Source organism: Protopterus annectens, chromosome 2.part1, assembly GCF_019279795.1.
Source record: "Protopterus annectens isolate FY-2018-M chromosome 2.part1, PAN1.0, whole genome shotgun sequence".
In the NCBI taxonomy this organism is placed as follows: Eukaryota; Metazoa; Chordata; order Ceratodontiformes; family Protopteridae; genus Protopterus; species Protopterus annectens.
The window spans coordinates 949,025,426-949,044,242 of record NC_056729.1 but is presented as its reverse complement, the minus strand read 5'-3'; the positions used below and the strand labels follow the sequence as shown (position 1 = coordinate 949,044,242).

The 18,817-nt window shown below is 35.7% G+C and overlaps 1 protein-coding gene across 1 annotated transcript in view; it reads right to left on the bottom strand.

Annotated features, from left to right (window-relative positions):
• LOC122794924 (probable ATP-dependent RNA helicase DDX60) overlaps window positions 1-18,817 on the bottom strand; it is a 3,096,781-nt gene that overhangs the window by 1,416,560 nt on the left and 1,661,404 nt on the right. Inside the window, exon 23 of the mRNA XM_044063517.1 lies at window positions 4,386-4,511. Within this exon, the coding sequence (XP_043919452.1) occupies window positions 4,386-4,511 (126 nt within the window). The remainder of the gene's footprint in view (window positions 1-4,385; window positions 4,512-18,817) is intronic.

Sequence of the window (18,817 nt, the reverse complement as noted above, 5' to 3'; positions counted from 1 at the left end):
TAAGAAATGAACTAATACTGTTTATGTTTCACATAGTATTAAATGCATTAAAAGGAGGGAGAATGTTAGAAAAATCTACATGCTGCCTAGAAAAATATATTTACAATGTGTGCTGCTTAGAAAATATATTTACATACATGCTGCCTAGAAAAATATATTTACAATGTGTGCTGCTTAGAAAATATATTTACATACATGCTGCCTAGAAAATATATTTACAATGTGTGCTGCTTAGGAAGATGTGTATTTAATCATTCAAACATATATAAGTTGTGTGATCAAATATATAGAGAAATGTGTACTTTAGTTAGGAATAAATGTACTTAAAATAAAGAATAAAGGTTAGGTAATGCATTTAATTCTGTCTTACTAGAATAATAGTAGAAATAAACCTGCATATTATTGCTTGAAGCACAAGCTGCAGTGTAATCAGAAATTTGACCTTGGCAGCTTGCAGATGCAGTCTGGCTCATGTCTTTCAAGTAAAGATTATTTTGCAAAGTTAGAAAATAATAAATCTGTTCGCATGTGTGTCCTCTTTCCTGCCTCCACCAGGAGAGTAGCCTTGTCGCACTATCTCTGATAGTGCAGCTGGGAACAAGAAAGACAAAGGGAGGCTTTAAGGAAGACATACATCTATTGTATTTGAACTAATCAGAGAACCTTGAATTGGCTACATCCTCAGGAGGTCATCGTGACTGACCAGCTGCTTGCAAGGCTGCAACATTCTCATGGGAAAAGGACTTTTGAAAAACACAAATTCAGCACTTTTATGAATTACTATGATGTAAAGACCCTGTCACTGACCACACCAGTGAGGTGGGCAAAACTGATAATGAAATGTATATAACCAATGTGTTTTGGTCAATAAAGCAGTCAAAATTCTATACAAACTTTGTGTATGGTTTTTTGCCTCCTAATGTACATTAGAGCTTTAAGATACTCAAGCTCTCCTGCATTATTGTTTGTTATTAATTGACATTGTGTTTGAATAACTCAATGATTTTTACAGTCTGACTCTAACGAATTTATTTAACAAGTGAAAGTTTCTATGTTAGAAACAGGAAGTTCTATCTACGTGGTAAACATAACTGCAAATCAAAAGCTGTTGTTTACCTGGCTACATGCAATTCCTGCCCAAATTTCTATATAGGAAAAACAGAAAGACATTTAGCTCAAAGAATTTATGAGCATGAATATGCTATAAAGAAAAATAAACCTAATAATGCATTGGCAAAGCACATCAGTGAGTATAGCAATCACCAGTTTTCTTTTATAGTGATAGACCAGGTGTAAATAGAGGCTAAGAGACCTTGGGGCCTTTATTTAGAACTTAAAGAATTGCAATGGCAAATAAAAACACAAGCAGATATGTGGCCTTGAATAAAACAGCGTAGCTCAATTACCCCAGTACTAAAACTGAAAGCACTACAAAAAAATAAAATTGTATGAGTTAAACTGCACTCAATAGTGCTTATAGAAATTAGGTAATACACAGTTTAAATAGATTCACATTTGACTAAATGTTTCTATAATGTTTTTAAAGATTTAATGTATAATAATATATATAATAGAACAGTTTGATCATATGGTATTAACATATACAAAGATTTGCAGTAATAATTATTTATTTATTTATTCATCTATCTGTTTATGTATTTTAAATTATGCACATTTATAAAATAGTATATGTATATTTATTATTATATTTTCATACAAAAGGTATTTAGTCTCTGAATGTCCCCTTTTGATGAGAGTTATGTATAATGCACACCTTATTTAAGTATTTGAATACAGCATACTAGTAACAACAGCAGCATGAGCTAATTGATCAATTATGTTTTAATTGAAATAAGTTAGATAGTATAAAAGGAAGTGATGTCACCATTTTTAAATTGTCTGATGAAGTTTAACAAGGCTTAAACAAAAGTGCTTACATGAATTTATGTGGATTATTTGTTTTTTATTTTAAGTAATAAAGTAGTGGTTTGGTGCACGACTTAAGGAAGCGTTTGTACAGCTTGGTGGCTCCTCGTTCGTTGTGTGTTTACTTCAGTAGTTTGTGCATCTTTCATTTTTGCTGGTAATACTCCCATAAGAGTTTACACAGTTGTTTTGGATTTGAGAACTTATGTGGACAATGACCTAATATTTGACCAACATGTGTCCACTGTTGTAAGAAAGTCCTTCTATACTACACAGCTTATAAACAAAATTACTGTGTCTAGATCTAGGGATGCCACTGCCCCCCTTCACTCAGCCCTCATTTGGACAGTCATTGAATATAATGCCTCCTTTGGCATGCAACTGTCTAGACATATGCAACAACCAGAACACCCAAACAGATACCTTACTAAAAGCATACAAGGCCTAAATTACATGTCCTACATGGACCAACTCAAAGCCCTGTCATTATACTCGGTATCCTACAGACTTTTAAAAGATGACCTGTTGTCTGTCATATAGGGTACCCTCTAACCCACTACTGATGGATTTACTGCACATTAGAAAGTCAAATGTCATCAGAAATACTCTGCCTAGGGATCTAAACCTCTACCACAATGTCAACAGAACAGTTTGGAGGGACAGATGTATCTTACAGAGGATACTACTGCCCTGGAACAAACTCCTCATCCACATAAACAGCAACTTAAATATGTGGAAGGGAAACAGAAAATTTACCCTAGGATTGCCCCCTTTACTACTAGTGGATACAGGCAACTCTTAAATGCTTTATCCCATGCATGTGTCCCCTCAAATTATCTATGGTCTGATCCCAGTTATTCCCATTAGGGGTAACATATAATTATCAACCATGGGATGGATAAGGCCAATCTATAACCAAATAGGATAGGTTATTTCAAGCACAAAAACGGAAAATGGCTAAGCTTAAAATGGCCTGCAAGGGCAGGTAACCTAGTATTTACCTATTAACCTATGAAATTAGAAGGCACTTACTTCTTGGAAGTGGAACTATGGCAAATTTGAATGCTAAGTGCTAAGACATCACAGTGTCAGCAAAACTCTGTACAGTACAAGCAATGATTTTCCCAGTAATAACATACGTCTGTAAGTGCTGGACCATTTAAGTATAGATGAATGTCAGAAAATTGATGTTTTTGAACTATAGTGTTGGAAAACATTTGTGATTTTCATGAAAATGCAAGATGCTCAAAATAGTCAATCTTTTTCTTCTTCTTTCGGCTTTTCCCGGTCAGGGGTCACCACAGCGGATCATCTGTCCCTCAAAATAATCAATACTTACGGAAATAAACCTATAATGCTCACTGAATGGTTGGGTAGTAAAACTAAAGCTCACCCACTGTGGCCATTTAGTATGAAGATATGATTAAGTGGAGAAAACATTGATGCTGGGAATGATCTGATCTGATCCATGACCCCCACCTCCCTGAGACAAGGCTGTGGTTAGAATAACTAGGAAATATTAGTAGAAGGAAGTGCAATATGTCAGTCAGAAAGGTTAACTGACCACTTCAGCTAACCTACAATCATGGGTGGATGCAGAGTCATGCTGTTTGTTTTAGGTAGGTAAACACATCTTTAATGGAAGGGTAGTAAGATTATCATATTAAATATATAGCCTACCTCTAAATGTATCCCTAAATATGTATAATAACATCTGTGATATATGCGGAATGGTGAATTATTGCTGAGATATTATTAATAAACTTTACTCAGTGATACCATTTGTTATGCAGACAGTAAACTATAGGTACCTTTTTCCCCACACACATACACAAGCACACTCAAATTATTTTTCTTTTCTCCCCAAGTTTGACTCCTGTTATTTTAATCGTGGTATTTATGACTGTTAAAGTTAAATACATATTTTTAAAAACAGAAATAATCAGAACTCCTGTCAGAATTTGTAAATTATGAAAATAAGGTGTCCACCAACCTTAACTTCTACACTGTACAGCAATAATAATCCTTTAGGCTTTCCTACATAATCTCAATGAGAAAGCTCACGAGTGTCATTAGCTTGCACAAAAAAAAAAAAAAAAAAAAAAAAAAAAAAGACAAACTGCCCAATGCTGAATTCTTTTCTCCATAGGAAATCATTGCAGGTGTGGTTTCTAAATGTTCTCTGGCAATTATTCACTTTTTAGGGATATTTCTCCCTTCTTTGAGTTAGTGCAACTGTGTACTTCGTATATATAAGTTCAGGGGGTGCAGAGGAGCTTGCCCCCATGCAAAACACACAAAAAAGGAGTGTGTTACCCTGTTGTTTTTTGGGCTTTTTTTCGTTCTTTTGAAGCTTTGACTTTCAGGAAGTCAGGATTTTAAAGAAGAACCAGCCCCTTATCCTCTTTAACATAAGTATAATTCATCTATGGCATTTTATGATACATGGAAATACTTGCCTCTTCTTTGTGGCCACACCTCACCCAGTTAACAAGCTCCTTTTTAAGTGATTCTTCATACTTCCGGGCATCAGCCTTTGTGATTATTTTATCCTTAAGAGAAGAGAACTCCTCTGGATCCAGCTCCTTAGAAAAGAATAAGGGGTGTACAATCATTACTTTAATACATCATTCTGATTAAGTGACCACTGTAAATATTTGCAAAAAATAATCCACATTCTTTCTATAAACTTCTGGTCTGTCATTCCCAAAAACGTAAATGCGTTAGCAAAAATGTTACTTTTTAATGTAAAAATATGAATATTTTCCTAAGTGCAGTAGTAAAAACAATATTATGCATTTCCAAATATTTCTTAATGTTTTAAAAATTAAGCTCTTCTATGATTGTACTTTAAAGGAACCGTTATCCCATGTTCACAGCGCTATAAAGAAGTATAAATTGTACACCAGGCTTTCATTATTTCTGATACATAATCACGCCATTGGTGCTTACATGAATGACATAACAAGGAATGCATACAACACAGGAGGGACACAAGTAGCAAGTGTTTGTACAATAAATGGCACTCCTTGTTTAATTTACCTGAATCTCCAAAGAGTGGCACACTTATTTACATTAGAAGAAAAAGTCAGACAAACACAGAGTAATGCTTTAAAAAAATCTAAATACTTTCAGAACACACAGTAATGTTTTTAAAAAGGCTCTCATTTCTGTTCAGAAGAATTTTCCTTGCCAGCCAGTGAGAAGCTGTATATTACTTACTTATTTTGATCACACTTTGTTGACTGGGTTAGTCCCATTGGACCATTGGCCTTGTTATGGAAAAATATTATACTATACTCTTCACTAAATACATATCAGCTTGCAGTTTCTTCATAACTAAGTCAAATAAAATGTTTATGATATGCTTATGTCAAAGGAAAGCTGAAAAACAGATGTATAATTATGCAAAATCTATTTTATATAAGTATTAAAAACTTCACTGCCAATCATGAGCGGACAGGTAATCCGCTGTGGCGACCCCTAACCGGGAAAAGCTGAAAGAAGAAACTATATATTTTAAGTGCCTTACAACCGCATTCTATTAGTAAACTATAATGTACTGAGAGATAACTAAAGACAAAGTAAGTGCCTGAAGGAGTTAAGGGCTGTTATGTTTGAAAGTTTTGTTTCAGAAAGTTAATAAATTGTGCCAGGTATCTGTTCTTTTCAAACTGAGGGATGAGTATTTGCAAGGCTCTCTGAGATAGTGTGGACTGGTATTGCATTTTACAAAGTTGAAGGACAATATATTTTAAAACAGGTGGCTTATGTTTTGAAATGCATATCTGTGAAGTGTTCACGTGAAGCTCTAAGCGAAAATCATGAGTACTAAAAATATTTTAAAATGTACTGATGTTTTAGAAGTAATGTAATGTCAAAATTTGCATGCAAGCATCTAATAAGAAAATGTATACATAAGTGATTTTCTTTGTTCTTTGAAACTAATTCTGAAGTTTTTAGTAGGCAGTCTTCCAGTGCTATTTATGGAATAAACACATTCTTTGCGCATCCTGTAGTGTTCACTCTTGACTGAGTCAAAAGGTAAAATTATTTGTTATTTAATTTGTACTATAACATTTGGTGCTTTACGACTCGGATTCTGAACTTTGGTATTGCTGTGGGGCAGTGTGGAGTAACCTATATGGGCCCAGCACAGAAAGTTATTTTGTGAATTCCACACTGTTCTGTATGGAATGGTCACAGACTCAGATACCTAACTATTCAGACTGTGCAAATATGCTAGGCAAGGTGGAGAAAATTGCTTTGTGGGAAATTTTCTTTTCTTCTTTGATAATTGTAGTTAAAAAGAGTAGAATGAGTGTATAAATGTTTTTGTTGAATGACTGAGTTTGCTTGACAGGTATATGTAAAGTAAAAGTGGGAGAACCTCCCAAGAAATAAGGAAAAGTTTAGTAATGTGTATGCGCATATGGCAAAAACAGAAATTAATACAAGGAGGAGCCTTGTGCTGAGGGCAGTATCCTCAATACAGAAAACTAAAAGAAAAGGTAAGAGGTAAAAGGTATAAGAGATACTGCGTATTGTTAAATGTATGAGTGAGGAAAAAATTAAAATAAATTCATGAGCCCATAGCACTCTGGGACATAGGTATGTGCTGTTAAATCAAATTTATGAGCCCACAACACATTGTTATGTAGGTGAGGCTATGTGAAAGTACCCTTAGAAGGTTTGAAAGAGTTGTCAGTTCTGGACAAAGTATCTATCCTTCCCATTCTCCTGATTGCAATGTTGGAACTGTAAATTCTGAGTTTGTGATGGGATGAAAGCAAAAGGGTGCTGTGGGAAAAGGTTGACAAAACCCTTCCTCTGTCAGTGCAGGACAAACAATTCCTCCTTTCCCCTCCCTGAATGGTGTGTTAATTGGTGTAGTCATTTTTTTTCTCCAGGATCTACAAGGTAAGTCTTAATAGGGGAAATGGAAACAACGTTAAGTAGGCAAGATGAAATCCCTGTAAAGGGATCATCTGCATATTTTATGTATCATTATTGTGGGAAGGAAACTTGTAAGTATTCAGCTCACAAAAATTACTCTGGTGAAGTATTTCCATTAAATGGAACTTATGATAAGGATAAATTGGGAAATGTGAGGAGTATTTAGGCAGAAAAGAAAAACAAAACAAGTGGGAAACAATGGGCAGTATTTGGTATACCAAAGCTCTTAAAAGGGAAAGGGAATTAGCATTAAGGGGATTACAGGATACCAATAAGAAGTTGCTACAACTAGTAAAAGAGATTAAGAAGGCAGTGCAGAGCAGTAAAAAGGGATCCATTTATCCTATCTTGGCAGGTTTGTAAGAAACTGAGGATGGCCAAAAAGCAGAGACTTCAGAAGAGGATGATAATCTGGCAGTAGCTACTGCACCCCAACTCCCACATGCACTGGTACGGGTAGCTCCCGTGCAAGTTTCCACTGTTTCTCAGACCCATGGATTTCAGTCAACTGTCCAGTGGACACCAGGTCAGCATGGTACTGTTACATTTCAACCTAGTTCAACTGTTCAACCCTCATCCTCAGAACAAGCTTCTGTAATCATGGAGGTTTCTTCTTCTTCTCCCTCTCATTTCCAACAAGTCTCTACCTCTCCAACAGGAACACTAGTATTTCACAAACCCGTAGCTCACCAAAAGGGTAGGACAAGAGGCTGATACCTCTGAATAGGCTCTTTTGGCACCACTCAGAGAAATTCTGGGGGCCAATAACAGAGACCTTGTTAATCACCCTTGGACACCTGCTGATTTACATATTATATCCTTTTCCAAATATTAGAGAAGATCCTTTAAGGCTTTAAGGAGGAATTAAAACTATAAGAGAAAGTTACAACCCTACTTTGACAGATTTGAACCAGCTGCTCCAGATAGTTACTTCAGATGAAATAAGAAAACAGTTACTTAAAAAGGCTGAAATAAATTTTACTCTCACAGGGAATGCACTTATAGACAAAAGGAGAGGGTTGTTAAATAAAATTACAGAAGTCTAAGATAGAAGCATATAAGCAAAATAAAGGTGAGGCCCCTGCAGATTATTTGAGTAGTCTCAAAGCAGTGTTTGCTTGGCAGTAACGAATACCAGATCCAGAAGGACAAGTTAAGCCAGCTATTGCAGCTGCTTTTGTGTAGGGTCTGTAAGCCCCTTTACAATTCAACTAAAGCAAGTGCTCAAAGAATGGCAAGGAAAGGACTTGGAGTCATTATAAAGTGCTGCAAGTCACTGTACTGAGTATCAGGAAAAATGGAGAAAGGTTACTGATGATAAGCTGTTAACTTTGCAAATAAGGCAGTTAGAAGCACCAAGGGGATAAAACAGAGGCAGGAGAAGGGGCAAGGAGTTGCTAGGGTTTAGTAAAAGTGCTGGTCAATGAGAAGAAGGTGCAGCTGGGTGCCAACACCAAGCTAACAGTGCCCCCTTACCTCATCTGATGGGTCTTGCTTCAACTGTGATGAAGCAAGGCACTGGAGAGGAGAATGCCCACAGAAGCAAACACAGAGAGTCCAAAATACCTGGAATGAATGGCAGCTGAAATACAGCAGTAATGCATTTCCTCCATAACCTCCTCACATTGGAAGGAGCCAGGAATCACCATAATGACTATGCCAGAATAGCAGAACAGAAATAAATCTTGATCGTCTGCCTCCAATACATTAAAAGGGACCCATATGTTGAACTTCCAAGATTGCTGCACATTGAGAAACACCTTAAATCTAGCTCTCCCAGTGTGGTGTGAAAACAGACACTCAGCACAGAAGGCCAATAGACTTTTGTATTTCCGGGTAAATTTCAGTAACTGGCTAGTAAGTGCACAGCCTGGATGCCAAGAAAAAAGAAATACAAAGGACCTGAAAGAAAATCAGCTACAAAAGGTGAGAAAAAAACACTGACTGGGAAAGGTACTGCAGCTGTTCAGCAAAAAGCATTGCAAGATCCAGACATGACTTTCAGTAACCTAAAGGAAAGTATAACACAATTGCACACAGACCTGGTTAAAATAAAGGGAACACTGATGGAGTACATCAACTCAAACAACAAAAGGCTGGGAAAAAATGGAAGAAGCTTTAAAAAGACATTCAGATGAGGTGATAAAACTGAAAAAATCACAGGCCGAAATGAAGAAAAGGCTGGCTGAATATCAGACTGCTCAAAAAGAGATGTTTAAAAAATAATAGAATTAGAGGACATGGCGCATAGGGAAAACCTGAGATTTTAACTGTACCAGAGAAGCTGGAAGGAACAGAATATTAATTTTATGGAAGCAAAAAACAAGCACTGGTATTTCACAGCAGGAGTTGTTTACTGAAAAGGCACATTGTGTGTATGCTCCAAACCTGGCTATGAGAAAGCAACCTAGAACTTTAAAAGTAAAGATGCAATCCTACCAGCAGAAGGAGTTGATTCTGATAAAACTGTGGCAGAAGGACAAAATACTAAAAGTGGAAGACAACAGAGTGTTTGTGGAGAATGATTACTAACTGTACACCAGGCAGAAGAGGAGTAAATGTAGTCCACTGTTCAGGGAATGTCAAGAAGCAGGTATGAGATTTAAACTGCTGTACCCAGCTATCTTCAAAATATTTTTCTTTGGATGGACACAATAATTTTTTACTGAAATACATGCTAAGGAGGAAATATAAATGTCCAACAAAATGTGAGCTGTGAAACAGAAGGAGATTCTACTTATTGTTCTTCTGGTAATAAAGACCACAGAGACACTGCTCCAGTGAAACCTTTTCCAATATTTCAAAAGAAAATACAGGAGAGAAGGAATGGAGCATGAGAGTTGACTAGAAGAATTGAGAATACATTGGAAATGAAGCAGATACAGGATTTGGGATATGCAGATGAACAGGAATAAAACCAGTAACTTAGAAATTGACAAATGTGGGATTATACAAGGCAACAATAATATTTGTTAAATTAGACAGACCAAGAAAATCTGGAAATATTGGACTTTTTGGATTTTGTTGGACTTGTGAGGGACTCTAAAGCATATGCCCTACTTCATGTCATTCAGAAAAATAAAGGAGGGAGAAAGTTAACTAAGTAAAACATTTTTTTTCTTAATATTACTATTTTTATAGTACATGGTTTTCTTTGCATGCTATAAAGTACAGTTTTCTCAGTTATTTTTAAGTCTAATGGGGATACTATTGTAAATAGTTGGTCCTTCGTTTTCTTTTCCCCCTTTTTCTCCATGTTCAGTTTTAACAAATATAGGCACTGCAATGTAAAAAAAAAAGAAGAAGAAGAAAAGTCTGGTTAAAAGAGCATGACAAAAGAAAAATTAATGTACTTGTTCTCATTCTTGCATGGGTGAACAAATGGATTAAGGCCCTTGGCTTGATCTAGTAACAAGATTTAAGAGAAAGCAAGTAAATGAAAAAGAATATTGAACATTATAAGGCTTTTTTCTAGCAGATAAATGTATGCATAGAAGCAATTCTGTATCTGGTCCTCAGAGCTCCATGGAGACAATATGATAAAGAGAAATTGGCTAGGTGATAATGTTCTCTGAAAGCATTCAGATGTTTTCCAACTGGGAGAGCTGTAAAGATAAGACAAAACCAGACAGCACTTAGTAGAAGCACCTGGTGCACCATGCATCTTACCATGGATAACCTTTCTTTTAGGTTAAATAAAGCCAGTGAGTGTGGCAGTCAGTTTGTGACATTTGTTCCTACTGGGATGGTAAAACCTCAATATTCAAAGATGTACATAGTATTGTGTGTTAGTAATACTCTAATACGTTTTAGGGCGGTATGAGGGTATGTTTGTTTTTTTGTTTGAGAGCTTTCTAGAAAACAAAAAGTTTTTTAAAATGTGACATAGGCTCAAAATGGTTATGACAAGAAATAACTGCATAAAAGCTTGACCTGCCAAACAGTGTATGCACGCAACACAAAAGCTGGAAATAGTCATGTAACAAAAAGCTGTTATACATAAGAGATAGGAATAACAACTTTTTAATACAATGACGCCTTCTGTAATGTCTAACTGTCAAAGGTCTCACAAATAAATACAAATAAAGGAAGAGTAGTGAACTATATTAAAAAGTGTAGAGTGCAAATAGTTATGGTACAGACACTTGGAAAGAAATGAACATGTGAATTTGATAAAGAAAGGTTTTCAGGATGGTTATTCAGTGGAATACATGAGACAAAGGAAAACATGAGTACTTACATTTACTGCAAGAGGAGCTCCAATAGTGATAGAAGAGGATAAAAAAGATAATCATGGTAGATTTGTAGTACTAAAGGGCTACTGGCAAGGGAGGAGGATTACACTGCCATGTATTTATATTCCACCCAAACCTGCTATAATGGAGTGCAAGAAAATTCTGGGAGAAATAATCAGATTTCAGCAAGGAATATTACTTATAGGTGGGGACTGGTACTTGATCTGCAGCAGTAAAGATGTGTTGGGAGGCCAGAAGAGAAATTATAACAAAGGAGGGTAGACTTTTGAAGAAATGTATGAAAATATCTGGCATGGAAGATGTGAATTCAATAACAGAAGTTCAGAGTGAAGTTGCATATTATTCCCAAAGACAGGAAAAACTGGCCTAGTATAGACAAAATTTGCATTTCACAGGAACATGTGCATTTAATTGAAGGTCTTGATATGCACCCAATAACTGCTGCAGATCATATGCCAATAATAACTAAAGTAAAAATACAGGGTAATGAAATAAAAATGAGACACTGGCTTCACACCTATCTGCTGAAAAGAGGGGAATTTAAGGAATGGGTAGTGGAAATTACTCAGGAGCTATTAAAGAAGATATCATTTTTTTTCTGAAAATATATCTAGGAAGTGGGTAAAATTAAAGTGGAGTTTGAAAACTGGGTGGAAATAAAAGAAAGGGAGATATGGTTAAGAAAACAAGAATTACTTACTGAAACTGACAAATATTAAAGTATTGCAGAATAGGGGAATCTCACAGAGCAAAAGAGGAGCAACTGCAGAATGCTAAACAGAAAATAAGCTGTTAAGCAACTGTTTTTTGATAGTAACCCCAGAGAACAAAAACTTTTAGCACAAGAACTCAGGCAAAAAAGTATAAAGGGCTGCTGCTAAGCTTAGGGAACCTATAACAAGTAAGGTAAAAAGTGATCCTGTAGAGATATTTGAAATATTTCAGAAATTCTATGAAAGTCTGTATAATGCAGAGAAACATGGAACTCAAGAAAAGGTATAAATGGAAAGGTTTATGGAAGAATTAAATATGCCAAGGTTAGAATTAAATATGCCAAGGTTAGAGGCAGATAAGGCTCAATTACTAAGAGCTAGGATAGGAGGAGATGAGATAAAATGGTGATGTATAACCAATCCACAGGAAAGTCCACAGGAATAGATGGTATTCCTGTGGAAGTCTAGAGGCTAGAATGGAAAAAACTGATAATGATCTAGAAGTTTTGTTTAACAGTATTTTAAGAGGAGGAGAAGTACCAACATCATGGAAGAAAGTAGTGGTTTCTGTAATACCTAAAGAGGGTAAAGATCCAATGGATGGCTTCATACAGGCCCATTTAAATACTAAACCATGAATATAAAGTGTTTGTGTCTACAGTGACTAAAAGAAAATAAAAGTGATGCCAAAATTGATAGATATGGATCAGTGTGGTTTTGTGGAGGGGAGATTAATGTTTGACATTAACAGAACACTGATGATCCAGACGGAAGCAGAATGTAAGAAAATACCACCATTGTTGGTGTGTCTTTGTACAGAAAAAGCATTGACAGAGTGAGCTAGGACTTTATGAGCAGGGCAATGGAAGCATTTGCAATACTTGATAACATTGTAATGTTGATTAGGAGGATATATGATGGATCAGAGGTGAAAATTAAAGTGGGTGGGGTCCTCTCTGATAATTTGTCCTTGAGCAGAGGAACCAGGCAGGGGTGTCCTCTATCCCCTTTGTTATTTGCATTATACTTAGAACCATTGTTAAAGAAAATAAAGGGCTCAGAAATTCAAGGTTAAAATTGGTATGGTAGTCAACAAAAGCTGGCTCTATTTGCAGAAGATATTATTTTATATCTGACAAAACCAGAAAAGGAAATTACATGTTGTGGAACATTTTGAGACAGTTTCAAATCTTTTCTGGATACAGAATTAATGAAGCTAAAACAAAGGCAACAGCAGTAAATTATGTACCCAAACATGAATTGCTTAAGCAATATCCATATTTATTGGGACATGATAAAATAAAGTATTTAGGAGTATGGATTAAAAATGATTCCAGTGTGACAGCTAATGATATCTGGGAAGAGACTAAATAAAATATAATACAAACACTGAGAAATTGGAAGCTCTGTTACATGGATATGGATAGTAAGATGCAAGAAAACATAATGTTTTTAGTCCCTTTAGTCTTATACATGGGTAAGTAAAACATGTTTTGTTCATAACAGTATTGGTATAAACCATTTCATGACAAAAAATTACATGCTATACATTAATGTATTTTCAGTGATTGTTGTATGTGATAAAGATACACATAGCTTTCTTTTTTAGTTTTAAGAACTGTAGGCATTACAATGCAAAAAGAGAAGAAATGCTGGACAAAACATGTTCACATTAATATGCTGTAATCTTGGGCTGTTAGGCTGTGGGATGGGGTATACAAGTGCACACATCATGTTTCCTCTTACTTTTGCATAGGTGAATGTCTGGATTAATTCCCTTGGTTTAATAACAAGTTTTGAGTATAAGCATGTGTGCTATAAAAATAAGAGAACATTGTGAATGTAATTTGAAATTTTCATTTAGTGAATAAATGTTCAGTTTGAGTTGAGATGTTTGTAGCTGGGAGCAGCTATACTGTCTATTCTTAGGTTTCCATACAGACAAGCTGACTACAGCTCCAGGCAATAAATCATAAGAGCTATGGTCATTGATTGCTGAAATAAATGTGCAATTAAAAGGTGTAAAGGGCAAGCAGCTTAGTAAAAAATAAAGTTTGAAATTACTGGAATGGAATAAGAGATAGCAAATGTTCCTCGTACATAAATACCTCAATGTATTTACTAGAATAGTGCATAATTTAGTTTTATTTAATGATAGTCAGTACTCTTTTTCACATCTGGGAGGGGAATTGGTGTAAGTAGGAGCACAGGCTGTAACATGCACTTTAGCATGGATAACCTTAATTTTAGGTTAGGTAATGCCTGTGGGTGCAGCTGTCATTTTGGGAAATTGTTCCTATCAGGAAAGTTTAACTTCATTATTTGAAGATGTACATAGTTTTATGTATTCCTTCTAAGTTTGTAGGTACTGGAGTGTTCTGGGGTATGTTTGGGATTTTGTTTGAGGGTTTTCATTAAAACAAAACATCTTGTAAAATGTGACATAGGTTCAAATGGAGATGAAAAGAAACAACTGTATAAAGGATCAACCTAGCAAACATTAGTGGGTACATGTAACACAAAAGCTGGAAATAGACATTTTAAAAAACTGATAGATTTAAAGGGTAGGTACAATAATTTCTCGTCACAATGGCTAAACTGTCCATATTATTTTGGAAAGTGAATGGCCTAACAGGTATAGACAAAATGTAAGAGTATTGAATTTATTAAGAAAAGCAGAGTACAAATAGCAATGGTACAGGAGGCATACTTGGAAAGATGTGTGCATGTGAATTGAATAAAGAGAAGATTCCAGGATGGATATTCAGTAGAATATCAATGGAGCACCTTCTGTGTGGAGTCTGCATGTCCTCCCCGCGGTTGAGTGGCATTAGAAAGACATGCGTAGATTGGGCATGCCTTCATTGAAGGTTGGGCATCGAGCTTGCACCTCGACATCTGTAAAAAGCTACTGCCAATCATTAGCGGATCGGAGTTCCGCTGTGACGACCCCTAACTGGGAAAAGCCGAAAGAAGAACAAACAACATCAAGGATAAAGGAAAAGGGTAGCTCTTATACTAATTGCTGGATGATATCCAACAAAGATAGAAGAGGGAAAAGCATACTAATGGTAGTTTTGTGGTAGTAAGGAACTACTGGTAAAGGAGGACTACAATAGGATGTCTTCATATTCTACCTAAAACTGTTATTATGAAGCCTAAGAAAATTTTGGAGAAATAATCAACTTTCAGCATGGAATATTACTTATAGGTGGGGACTGGAACTTGATTTGCACCAATGAGGATGTATCTGGGGGACCTAGAAGAGAAAATGTAACAAGACAGTTCAGATTTCTAAAGAAATTTATAAAAATATTTGGCATGAAAGACATGAATTTAGTAGTAGGAACTCAGAGAATGTACATGCTATTTCCCAAGGTAAAATAACCTGGCTAGACTAGACAGAAATTAAAGGTTTATTATTGTTTTCCCAATTATACTTTGTGCGATTCACATTAGTGTGAATCTACTGATTTGGTAGAATCAGAAGAATGAATGCCAAAATTTAGAAATTTACAACAGTGAACGCAATACAGCATTTGCTGTCGTGACTTTCTACATTATGATGCAGATCACACTATAGTGGGGATTGGGAAATGTACCCTTTCCCTCAGTATAGTGTGATCCTGGAGTTTGGATATCTAAATAGCAGGGGATGTGGGGGGCACAGCCCCCTGCAAAAACATTGTGTTATTGTTGACTGGAAGTGTAGTATTTTTGGTAAAGTCGACATTTCTGAGATGCTGACTTTACCACAAATACTTCCTTCTGCATTTTTTAGTTTGTTGTTCTGATTTCTGATATTACTTTTCGGAAATATGAACATTCATAGAATGTCAGTTCGAGGAAATGATAGTAAACCGAAATTATATATCATAGGAACATGTGCACTTAATTGAAAGCTTTAACACACATACAATAACTATTTCACACCATGCACCAATAATAGCTAAGAAAAAAATGCAGGCTAATGAAGTGAAAAATCAAACAATGGTGATTTCACATCTGTCTGTTAAAAAGAGAGTAATTCAAATAATTGGTAGTGGAAATTATTCAAGAGTTATTACGGAAGACAGAAATTACTACATAAGTTATAGCTAGTGAATGGGATAAAATGAAAGTGGAGTTTAAAATAGGGTAGTAATAAAAAATAGATATGGTTAAGAATTAACAATAATTAGATGGGCTGAAAAAGATTAAAGAATTGCATAATAAAGGGAATCTCAGAGAACAATAATAAGCACAACTGCAAAGTGATAAAGAAAAAAATAAAGAAGTACCTGGAATATATGCATGAGTTTAGAAAGATTGCTTTTAAGCAACTATTTTTTATAATAATTCTAGAACACAAAAACGTTTAGCACAATGACTTAGGCAAGAGAAAGTAGAAATGCTTGCTGCCAAACATAGGGAGCCCATGACAAGAAAAATAATGAGAGATCCTGTAGAGGTATTAGAGATATTTCAGAAATTTTATGAACATTTGTATAAACCAGAAGACTTAATATACCAAGGTTTGAGGTAGATGAGGCTCAACATTGGATTAGTTCTTCCAAGATGGCTGCACGTTGAGTAGCAACTTAATTTCAGCTCTCTCAGTGTGAAAAACAGAAACTCAGAAGACAGAGCCAGTACATTTCGGTAACTAACTAGTAAGTGGACTGCCTGGATGCCAGCAAAATGAAATTCAGAGAACCTGAAAGAAAATCAATCAAAAAACATGAGGAAAAAGCTGACTAGGAAAAATTCTGCTTATTATTTTAAACCTGATAAAACCAGAAAAGGACACTACAGTGTTGTGGAACATTTTGAGACAGTTTCAAACCTTTTCAGGATACAAAATTAATGAAGCTAAAATAAAGGCAATAGCATTAAATTATGTATTCACTCACGAATTGGTTCAGCAATATCCATATTTAAGGGGACATGATAAAATGAAGTATTTAGGAGTATGGATTAAAAATGATTTTCGAGTGGCAGCTAAGGATATGTGGGAATAGACTAAACAAAAGATAATACAAAACTGAGAAATTGGAAGCTCTATTATATGGATATGGCTAATAAGATACAAGCAGTTAAAATGTTTTTGGTATCAACCATAGGAGAAGTTGTGGATAGCAATTAATAAAGAGCTGAATGATTTTATCTGGGAGGGGAAGATGGCAAAAGCCAAGTGAGATAAACTGATTCTTCCAATAAAACAATGCAGATTGGGATTATCCGATTTGAAGGGTATTTCAGAGCTACACAGTTAAAGCTCCTATACATAGCACAAGCAGAAACCTATAATTCAAAATAGAAAGGGATGATAATGAAACAGGGGGGAAGTTTAAGACACAAGGAGAGACTGGGGTTGTGGATGTAGACCTTTAAGGAGAAAAACAATAACCATACAGAATATTATATTCATAAAGTAGCAGAAGGCATTCTAAGAACTAAGCCAACACGGGAATGCAGAAAGGAAATTCTGCCAATAGGAATGACTATAATTAGGGAAACAGTGACAATTTACTAAAGATGTTTCTTGTTTAATAACAAAATGGATATAATTGGTATGATAGTCAAGAAAAGCTGTCTCTCTCTGCAGACGATATTATTTTAGGGTCTATGGTTACTTGTTGAATGGACTAAACATCCAATGGCAAAACAGCAAAAGCACATAATCAAAAGTCCATTTATCAAAGTTCTATTTCATTGAACCTATGAGATGGGGAAAGTAACTACTTGGCCAACACTTCCCTGTCTCACAAATGGCAGTATTTCAAACCCACCCAGGTGGGGGGCTTTGCCCCCATACCCCCTGACTATATACCAACTCTGAGATCGCATTTCAGTGGGGAAAAGTGAGACAAGGAAGTGTTAGCCAACTAGTTACTTTCCCATCTCACAAGTTTGATGAAGTGCATGTTCCATTAACAAACTTTCGATGATGTGCTCTTGCTGTTTTGCTGTTCGATGTTTAGTCCACTCGAAGATTAACCATAGACTCCTTATTTTATACTTGATAAAACCAGAAGAGGACATTTTGGTGTTGTAGAACATTTTGAGGCAGTTTAAAATCTTTTTGGGTTACAAAATTAATAATGCTAAAACAAAGGTAATAGGCATTAATTATGTACCTGCACACAAACTGGTTCAGCAATATCCATATTTATGAAGACATGATCAAATGAAGTACTTAGGAGCATGGATTAAAAAGGATTCTGGCATGGCAGCTAAGGATATGTGGGAAGAAACTAAACTAAAGATAATACAAAAATTGCTAGAAATGAGTGGCATTAGCTGATTCTTCTAATAGAACAAGGTGGTTTGGGATCACCCAATTTGTAGGGGTATTTCAGAGCCACACAGTTAAGGCACAATAGCACAAGCAGAAACCTATAATTCAAAGTGAAAGCAATGCTGATGAAACTGGGGAGAAGCTCAAGAAGAAAGCAGAAACTAGGATTTTGGAGGCAGATCCTTAAAGAGAATAACAATAACCATACACAATATTACATTTATAATGTAGCAGAAAGTATTCTAAGAACTAAGCCAACATGGGAATGGAGAAAGTTTTTGCCAACAGGGATGGCTGCAATTAGGGATACAGACAATAGGCAAGAGGGGGCTGAAATTTATTGGATAAAACTGGCAAAAGAACCAAGGTATTGGGAGCAAATAATTACAGACAGAAAGGCAATAGAATGGGAAGTGGCCAAGAATTTATTTGGACTGCAGGCTAGAGAATGCCTTCCCTAACAAAAACTGATATCAGAGTATGGGCAAAGAGAAATAAATAGGGGAATCCTAAGTGAAAGACCAGCACTGGTAGAGTTTTCAGTACAATCTAGAACAGAAGTTGGTGTTAAAAAAGGAGTAATTAGTTCAGCATATAAAATAGTGCATGGTAACTATAAGAATCAATCATAGGAGGTTAGAAAGAATTGGGAAGAGAGACTGGATATGCAATTTACACAGAAACAA